Raw genomic sequence first — 10,166 nt, 5'->3', positions numbered from 1 at the left:
TCAGTACGCAGTGCGGTCAGTGTGCGGTCAGCGTGCGGTGTGGTCAGTACGCAGTGCGGTCAGCGTGTGGTGTGGTCAGTGAGGCTGCCGCACAGCGCTCATCAGGTGGCTCTTGTAGGTCTTGCTCAGGCCGGTCATCCAGAACTTGAGCAGGCGGACGTTGTCGTCCTCGGCCGCCCCCAGCAGAGCCAGGACCTTCTGGGTCTCCTCCTTCGCCCGACCGTCAACCTTGGAGAACTTGAACAGGACCTTGACCTTACTGAGACCGAGAGAGAGAGGGACAGGCCGCGGGTCAGAGAGAGAGACAGAGCGGATTCAGAATTCAAATTCAGAAATCTAGTCCCAGAGTTCCCACACCTGCCAGAATCACAACGGGTCCCAATCCTACTGGGAGAGGGAGGAGGGAACTCAGCTGAACTGGCAGCCCAGTGTGTGATCTCCTGTCCCAGCCTGAGGAACAGTGAGCCTGTCTCTCAATAATAATAATACAGTGTGTGATCTCCTGTCCCAGCCTGAGGATCAAACAGTGAGCCTGTCTCTCAGTAATAATAATACAGTGTGTGATCTCCTGTCCCAGCCTGAGGAACAGAGAGTGAGCCTGTCTCTCAACAATAATAATAATACAGTGTGTGATCTCCTGACCCAGCCTGAGGAACAGACAGTGAGCCTGTCTCTCAACAATAATAATAATACAGTGTGTGATCTCCTGACCCAGCCTGAGGAACAGACAGTGAGCCTGTCTCTCAACAATAATAATAATACAGTGTGTGATCTCCTGTCCCAGCCTGAGGAACAGACAGTGAGCCTGTCTCTCAATAATAATAATACAGTGTGTGATCTCCTGTCCCAGCCTGAGGAACAGTGAGCCTGTCTCTCAATAATAATAATACAGTGTGTGATCTCCTGTCCCAGCCTGAGGATCAGACAGTGAACCTGTCTCTCAATAATAATAATACAGTGTGTGATCTCCTGTCCCAGCCTGAGGAACAGACAGTGAGCCAGTCTCTCAATAATAATAATACAGTGTGTGATCTCCTGTCCCAGCCTGAGGAACAGTGAGCCTGTCTCTCAATAATGCTCCATCTGTCTACAGTATATGTAAATATTTTATAATATGTCTTTGTTGTAAATGTCTGTAGATTTTATTTTACTTTAATTTTTTGTTTTGCTCCATGTTAGTTTTATTATTTTTATTTGCTTTGGCAACACTGATTGTACCCATCGGTCATGCTAATAAAGCACCTGGAATTGAACTGAACTGAATTGACAGAGCGGTCAGAGAGAGAGACAGGCCGTGGGTCAGAGAGAGAGACAAAAATAATAACTCACTTCATCCACTCTTCTTTGAGGCACAAGAGGCAGTGACTGACCACATCCACAGACAGGTTCTCATTACAGAGGGCGAGCTCCAGCTTGTTCAGGAGAGTGGGGCCTGTGAGAGACACACACTGTCACACAGGTACACAACACACAGTCACACAGCATCACACACTGTCACACAGGTACACAACACACAGTCACACAGCTACAGCATCACACAGCATCACACACTGTCACACAGCTACACCATCACACAGCATCACACACTGTCACACAGGTACACAACACACAGTCACACACTGTCACACAGCTACACCATCACACAGCATCACACACTGTCACACAGGTACACAACACACAGTAACACAGCTACACCATCACACAGCATCACACAGCTAAACCACAAACAGCATCACACAGCTACAGCACACATACCATCACACAGCTACACAACATACAGACACGCAGCACACACAATCACACAGACACACAATGCCAACGGCTCAGCCAGAGAGCCCTACCCCTGTCAGTGGGCTGTGTGCTGGCGCTGCTGATGCTGAAGTGGCTAGCAGACAGGATGTCATCATCACCGGGGGCGGAGCGTTCTGTCCTGAGCACGTCCACCAGCACCGAGAACTCTGGGAACGAGAGAGAGGCTGAGCACTGCTGGGCACACTGAGCACACAGAGCACAGAGCACAGAGCACAGAGCACAGAGCACAGAGCACAGAGCACAGAGCACAGAGCACACAGCACACAGCACACAGCACACACAGAGCACACAGAGCACACAGAGCACACAGCACACAGCACACAGCACACAGCACACAGCACACACAGAGCACACTGAGCACACTGAGCACAGAGCACACAGCACACAGCACACAGCACACAGCACACAGCACACAGCACACAGCACACAGCACAGAGCACAGAGCACACACAGAGCACACACAGAGCACACACAGAGCACACAGCACACACAGAGCTCACTGCACACTGGACACACAGCACACACAGAGCATACTGCACACCGCACACTGAGCACACTGCACGCAGCTCTGCGCACCCGAGTTGCTGACGTGTGGCGGCACGCTGACGTCGGGGCTGAGGCCCAGGAAGTTGCAGCGGTACGCCTCCTCGTACTGCCGGCTGCAGGGGATGGCCCGCACGCAGCCCACCGGCAGCAAGGCCTGGTGGGAAACAGGAGGACCGCGCACATTAGCCCAGGCGCTGCTCCGCCACCACCCTCATTAAAACCCTCGCGAGCGGCGCCAGAAGTCCCGCCGTCCTCGCCCCGGGGGCTCCTGATTGGCTGACCTTCAGCACGGTGAAAGCCGATTGGATGAGCTGGGGGTCGGGGCCTCTCCAGATGACCTGATTGCCCATGAGCACGTGCCAGGCCAGCATGCGGAACTCGCTGGCGCCCAGGACCTGGCAAACACAGCACAGGGTCTCGTCGACCTCCACACAAATCATCACGCAGCCGCGCGACCCAGCTCGCCCACGGCGACGCTCGCAGAGACGTTTGTGTGTGAGCCCCGGTTCTTCTCCGGAGGAAAGATCAGACACTCGGAGGGCCCCTACCTGTCTCAGGTGTCTCAGTGACTGGAAGACCAGCCCCTGTGGCTCCTCCCCCTTCACCCCGTCGCTCAGGAAGTCCCTCCCTCCCTCGCTCTCCGATTCGCCCCGCAGCGGTGGGGAGACTCCGCCTTCTGCTCCGTCCCAGCCAATCAGCTCCTCCTCTTGCTCTGGGTGGGGATGAAATCATCCAATCAGATGGAGGCATCTTCCCCGCTCCAGGAGTGGATCGCAACACAGACGGCTCCTCACTGACCCGTCTGCCTCTCTATCAGAACCAGGGTGTCCTCCGTCGGCGCCCCCTCCAGGAGCTTCTCGGTAAGACGACTTCCACACGCCTTCAGCAGCCTGGGGAGAGGGAGCGCCCGGCGTTACCGACCACCAGCGCACGTTCTGCAGGACGCACCGGCGGCGCTCTGTCTCTAGCCGCGTGTTGGCCTACAACCTGCCCCTCTATAGACCGGCCTGGCCCCTGACTCACTTCTTCATGGGGGAAAAGTGGGGATTTTTAAAAGGCTTAGCATCACGCCTAAGAGAGCAGAGAGAGAGATGGGGGAGGAGATAGAGAGATGGGAGAGAGGGGAGAGAGAGAGGGGAGGGAGGAGGCAGAGGAGGGAGAGATGAGAGGGGAGAGAGAGAGGAGGGAGGATAGAGAGGAGAGAGATGGGAGAAAGGAGAGAGAGAGGGGAGGGAGGAGAGAGAGAGAGGAGAGAGGGGAGAGAGAGAGGGGACAAAGGAGGCAGAGGAGGGAGAGATGAGAGAGGAGAGAGAGAGGAGGGAGGATAGAGAGGAGAGAGATGGGAGAAAGGAGAGAGAGAGGGGAGGGAGGAGGCAGAGGAGGGAGAGATGAGAGGGGAGAGAGAGAGGGAGGAGGCAGAGGAGGGAGAGATGAGAGAGGAGAGAGAGAGGAGGGAGGATAGAGAGGAGAGAGATGGGAGAAAGGAGAGAGAGAGGGGAGGGAGGAGGCAGAGGAGGGAGAGATGAGAGAGGAGAGAGAGAGGGAGGAGGCAGAGGAGGGAGAGATGAGAGAGGAGAGAGAGAGGGGAGGGAGGGAAGAGAGAGAGAGGAGAGAGGCGTCAGGGGCACACAGGCAGGGTGTCGACAGGTACCAGCTGAAGGAGGAGTGCAGGCTGGCCCACAGCGCAGGGTGCTGGGTGAGAGAGGTGAGGGACCGCGCCGCGTTGCCACCCCTCTGGTGAGGAAACACGCCCGGGGAGAACGCACTGTTCATCCGCACTGCCCTCTGAGGACACACGCACTGCTCGCTGTCGAACACCTGAGAGAGACAGACAGGTGAGGACACACGCACTGCTCGCTGTCCAACACCTGAGAGAGACAGACAGGTGAGGACACACGCACTGCTCGCTGTCCAACACCTGAGAGAGACAGACAGGTGAGGACACACGCACTGCTCGCTGTCGAACACCTGAGAGAGACAGACAGGTGAGGACACACGCACTGCTCGCTGTCCAACACCTGAGAGAGACAGACAGGTGAGGACACACGCACTCCTCGCTGTCGAACACCTGAGAGAGACAGACAGGTGAGGACACACGCACTGCTCGCTGTCCAACACCTGAGAGAGACAGACAGGTGAGGACACACGCACTGGCTGTGCCTTCAGGGCAGTGAGAGAGAGAGACAGGCTGTGCCTTCAGGGCAGTGAGAGAGAGAGACAGGCTGTACCTTCAGGGCAGTGAGAGAGAGAGACAGGCTGTACCTTCAGGGCAGTGAGAGAGAGAGACAGGCTGTGCCTTCAGGGCAGTGAGAGAGAGACAGGCTGTACCTTCAGGGCAGTGAGAGAGAGACAGGCTGTACCTTCAGGGCAGTGAGAGAGAGACAGGCTGTACCTTCAGGGCTGTCTGCTGCAGAGAGCTGATAGTGCCGCGCAGGTGGGTGAGCAGGAAGGGCCAGGAGTTGATGAGGTAGATGCGGTCCATGGTCACCATGACGATGCTGTACCAGCGCTGGAACCCGCGGGCCAGGCTGTCCTTGATGAAGAACGTGTGGCTGAAGACGAAGCCGTGCTGCTCGTCCCCGAAGAAGATCGGACCCTCCCGGCCAGGACAGACCTGCAGAGACAGAGACTGACTGACTGGACACTACAGCACAGAGACACTGACTGACTGGACACTACAGCACAGTGACACTGACTGACTGACTGGACACTACAGCACAGAGACACTGACTGACTGGACACTACAGCACAGAGACACTGACTGACTGGACACTACAGCACAGTGACCCTGACTGACTGACTGGACACTACAGCACAGTGACACTGACTGACTGGACACTACAGCACAGTGACACTGACTGACTGACTGAACACTACAGCACAGAGACACTGACTGACTGACTGGACACTACAGCACAGAGACACTGACTGACTGACTGGACACTACAGCACAGTGACCCTGACTGACTGGACACTACAGCACAGTGACCCTGACCGACTGACTGGACACTACAGCACTGTGACCCTGACTGACTGACTGGACACTACAGCACAGAGACCCTGACTGACTGACTGGACACTACAGCACAGAGACACTGACTGACTGACTGGACACTACAGCACAGAGACCCTGACTGACTGACTGGACACTACAGCACAGAGACACTGACTGACTGGACACTACAGCACAGTGACACTGACTGACTGACTGGACACTACAGCACACTGACACTGACTGACTGGACACTACAGCACAGGGACTCTGCAGAGAGACAGGCAGGAGAGAGAGACAGTACCTCACAGCTCAGGCTCCTGACACAGGCCTGCCGGACGATGCTGAAGAGTTGAGGCTGCCGGGGCTGCTGGTGACTGACGAAGCGAATTCCTGTCTCCTTGTCCACACTGACAAACCCTGGGTGCCCCACAGGGAGAGAACGACATCCCTGAGAGAGACAGAGGGGTTGACACTGACACACTGGCCCCAGGGAGACAGAGGGGTTGATACTGGCACACTGGCCCCAGAGAGACAGAGGGGTCAATACTGACACACTTGCCCCAGGGAGACAGAGGGGTTGATACTGACACACTGGCCCCAGAGAGACAGAGGGGTTGATACTGACACACTGGCCCCAGAGAGACAGAGGGGTTGATACTGGCACACTGGCCCCAGAGAGACAGAGGGGTCAATACTGACACACTGGCCCCAGAGAGGCAGAGGGGTTGACACTGACACGCTGCCCACAGACAGACAGAGGGGTTGATACTGACACACTGGCCCCAGAGAGACAGAGGGGTCAATACTGACACGCTGGCCCCAGAGAGACAGAGGGGTTGACACTGACACACTGGCCCCAGAGAGACAGAGGGGTTGATACTGACACGCTGGCCCCAGAGAGACAGAGGGGTCAATACTGACACGCTGGCCCCAGAGAGACAGAGGGGTTGACACTGACACACTGGCCCCAGAGAGACAGAGGGGTCAATACTGACACGCTGCCCACAGACAGACAGAGGGGTTGATACTGACACGCTGCCCACAGACAGACAGAGGGGTTGACACTGACACACTGGCACCAGAGAGACAGAGGGGTCAATACTGACACACTGGCCCCAGAGAGACAGAGGGGTTGACACTGACACACTGGCCCCAGAGAGACAGAGGGGTCAATACTGACACGCTGCCCACAGACAGACAGAGGGGTTGATACTGACACGCTGCCCACAGACAGACAGAGGGGTTGACACTGACACACTGGCACCAGAGAGACAGAGGGGTTGATACTGACACGCTGCCTACAGACAGAGGGGTCAATACTGACACACTGGCCCCAGACAGACAGAGGGGTTGACACTGACACACTGGCCCCAGAGAGACAGAGGGGTCAATACTGACACGCTGCCCCCAGACAGACAGAGGGGTTGACACTGACACACTGGCCCCAGACAGACAGAGGGGTTGATACTGACACGCTGCCCACAGACAGACAGAGGGGTCAATACTGACACACTGGCCCCAGACAGACAGAGGGGTTGACACTGACACACTGGCCCCAGAGAGACAGAGGGGTTGACACTGACACGCTGCCCCCAGACAGACAGAGGGGTTGATACTGACACGCTGCCTACAGACAGACAGAGGGGTCAATACTGACACACTGGCTCCAGACAGACTCACGTCACACATGTCCGCTCTCTGAGTGGCCGAACCGCTGGCGCGCATGGTGAGCCCCCCTCCCTCCCCCTCCCTGTCCTGCTCTGGGGGGGGGCAGGGGCCGGCCGGGGGCGCCAGCGGCGGGTCGGGGGGCACGGAGGGAGAGGGGGGGTGCAGAGCCTCTGTGCAGAAGAGGGTCCGAGGCCCGTGGAGCTCACAGAAGTGACACAGCGCCACCAGAGCATTCATCTGGGGAGAGAGAGAGACAGGTACTGAGAGAGAGAGTCCAGACTCTTACCGGACACACTGTATACACACACACACACCTGGAGTCCAGACTCTTACTGGACACACTGTATACACACACACCTGGAGTCCAGACTCATACTGGACACACTGTATACACACACAAACCTGGAGTCCAGACTCATACTGGACACACTGTATACACACACACCTGGAGTCCAGACTCATACTGGACACACTGTATACACACACACACACCTGGAGTCCAGACTCTTACTGGACACACTGTATACACACACACACACCTGGAGTCCAGACTCTTACTGGACACACTGTATACACACACACCTGGAGTCCAGACTCATACTGGACACACTGTATACACACACACACCTGGAGTCCAGACTCTTACTGGACACACTGTATACACACACACACACCTGGAGTCCAGACTCTTACTGGACACACTGTATACACACACACACACCTGGAGTCCAGACTCTTACTGGACACACTGTATACACACACACACACCTGGAGTCCAGACTCTTACTGGACACACTGTATATACACACACACCTGGAGTCCAGACTCTTACTGGACACACTGTATACACACACACCTGGAGTCCAGACTCTTACTGGACACACTGTATACACACACACACCTGGAGTCCAGACTCTTACTGGACACACTGTATACACACACACACCTGGAGTCCAGATTCTTACTGGACACACTGTATACACACACACACACCTGGAGTCCAGACTCTTATTGGACACACTGTATACACACACACACACACCTGGAGTCCAGACTCTTATTGGACACACTGTATACACACACACACACACACACCTGGAGTCCAGACTCTTATTGGACACACTGTATATACACACACACACACACACCTGGAGTCCAGACTCTTACTGGACACACTGTATACACACACACACACCTGGAGTCCAGACTCTTACTGGACACACTGTATACACACACAAACCTGGAGTCCAGACTCATACTGGACACACTGTATACACACACAACTGGAGTCCAGACTCATACTGGACACACTGTATACACACACACACCTGGAGTCCAGACTCTTACTGGACACACTGTATACACACACACACCTGGAGTCCAGACTCTTACTGGACACACTGTATATACACACACACACCTGGAGTCCAGACTCATACTGGACACACTGTATACACACACACCTGGAGTCCAGACTCTTACTGGACACACTGTATACACACACACCTGGAGTCCAGACTCATACTGTACACACTGTATACACACACACACACCTGGAGTCCAGACTCATACTGGACACACTGTATACACACACACACCTGGAGTCCAGACTCTTACTGGACACACTGTATACACACACACACACCTGGAGTCCAGACTCTCACTGGACACACTATATACACACACACACCTGGAGTCCAGACTCTTACTGGACACACTGTATACACACACACACCTGGAGTCCAGACTCATACTGTACACACTGTATACACACACACACACCTGGAGTCCAGACTCTTACTGGACACACTGTATACACACACACACACCTGGAGTCCAGACTCTTATTGGACACACTGTATACACACACACACACCTGGAGTCCAGACTCTTATTGGACACACTGTATACACACACACACACACACCTGGAGTCCAGACTCTTATTGGACACACTGTATATACACACACACACACACACACCTGGAGTCCAGACTCTTACTGGACACACTGTATACACACACACACACCTGGAGTCCAGACTCTTACTGGACACACTGTATACACACACAAACCTGGAGTCCAGACTCATACTGGACACACTGTATACACACACACACCTGGAGTCCAGACTCTTACTGGACACACTGTATACACACACACACACCTGGAGTCCAGACTCTTACTGGACACACTGTATACACACACAAACCTGGAGTCCAGACTCATACTGGACACACTGTATACACACACACACCTGGAGTCCAGCGTCTTACTGGACACACTGTACACACACACACACACCTGGAGTCCAGACTCTTACTGGACACACTGTACACACACACAAACCTGGAGTCCAGACTCTTACTGGACACACTGTATACACACACACACCTGGAGTCCAGATTCTTACTGGACACACTGTATACACACACACACCTGGAGTCCAGACTCTTACTGGACACACTGTATACACACACACACCTGGAGTCCAGACTCTTATTGGACACACTGAATACAAAGACACCAAAAACTCGAAGGACAGCTATTAGAATACACTGAAATCATATGACAGGCGATTTAATTCGATTACACACTACTTGCTTGTTAGGATCAATCGTATAACTGAGGACATTACTAAGTCTTACCTTCTCTGCGCTGAGCCTGGCGGTGTTTGATGTCCGTCTCGTAGCAAGACCTAGAACTACCTCGACTGCTGCTGCTACCGCCGATACTGCGAGAGCTGACAGCAACGCTAAAACTATTTCGAGCACGATTGAGATAACGACAGGTACCCGTCCACTGTCAGCACAACAGACCCCTCGCCTCTGCTGTCATGTGATTCGGGGCGCATGATTCTGACGTCATGCTCTCAGTTGTACCGTAGTTCTTGAAAGATTTTCACCTCTAAAAAACAGCAAAACAGCTACCCTGACAGATTTCCACGTTACATAAATCCACCTTTTCTGCACGAAAAGAAACGCATCAGCTGCACGAAATGATATTTAGTTCACTTCAGTAGTAATTCAAAGGAAGCGCGTTTCATTTTAAGGTCACCATGAACGAGAGCGCGTTTTATTGGAGATTATCTTTCGCTCAGCGAGCTTCAATGCGGTGATTGTGCAGGCGGCAGTGTGTAATAATAA

At 54.2% G+C, this 10,166-nt stretch overlaps 1 protein-coding gene across 2 annotated transcripts in view; it reads right to left on the bottom strand.

The window, feature by feature from the left end:
- flcn (folliculin) overlaps positions 1–9,889 on the bottom strand; it is a 10,470-nt gene extending 581 nt beyond the window's left edge. The window contains exons 1-12 of one of the 2 annotated variants that reach the window (XM_088939864.1): positions 9,669–9,889; positions 7,034–7,258; positions 5,655–5,801; positions 4,751–4,972; positions 4,010–4,176; positions 3,157–3,248; positions 2,907–3,070; positions 2,640–2,753; positions 2,389–2,512; positions 1,842–1,958; positions 1,330–1,432; positions 1–259 (exon numbers count right to left, since the gene is read on the bottom strand). The exon at positions 1–259 is cut by the window's left edge and continues 581 nt beyond it. In XM_088939864.1, coding sequence (XP_088795990.1) covers positions 76–259; positions 1,330–1,432; positions 1,842–1,958; positions 2,389–2,512; positions 2,640–2,753; positions 2,907–3,070; positions 3,157–3,248; positions 4,010–4,176; positions 4,751–4,972; positions 5,655–5,801; positions 7,034–7,258 — 1,659 coding nt within the window. In that variant the 5' untranslated portion in view covers positions 9,669–9,889 and the 3' untranslated portion in view covers positions 1–75. The remainder of the gene's footprint in view (positions 260–1,329; positions 1,433–1,841; positions 1,959–2,388; positions 2,513–2,639; positions 2,754–2,906; positions 3,071–3,156; positions 3,249–4,009; positions 4,177–4,750; positions 4,973–5,654; positions 5,802–7,033; positions 7,259–9,668) is intronic. The other variant, XM_088939865.1, reaches the window with a different exon arrangement.
- Positions 9,890–10,166: the final 277 nt, after the last annotated feature.

The sequence above is a fragment of the Atractosteus spatula genome, chromosome 22 (genome assembly GCF_055471065.1).
Source record: "Atractosteus spatula isolate fAtrSpa1 chromosome 22, fAtrSpa1.hap1, whole genome shotgun sequence".
NCBI classification, from domain to species: Eukaryota; Metazoa; Chordata; class Actinopteri; order Semionotiformes; family Lepisosteidae; genus Atractosteus; species Atractosteus spatula.
The sequence above is the reverse complement of the archived record's forward strand: the minus strand, read 5'-3'. Positions and strand labels throughout refer to the sequence as shown.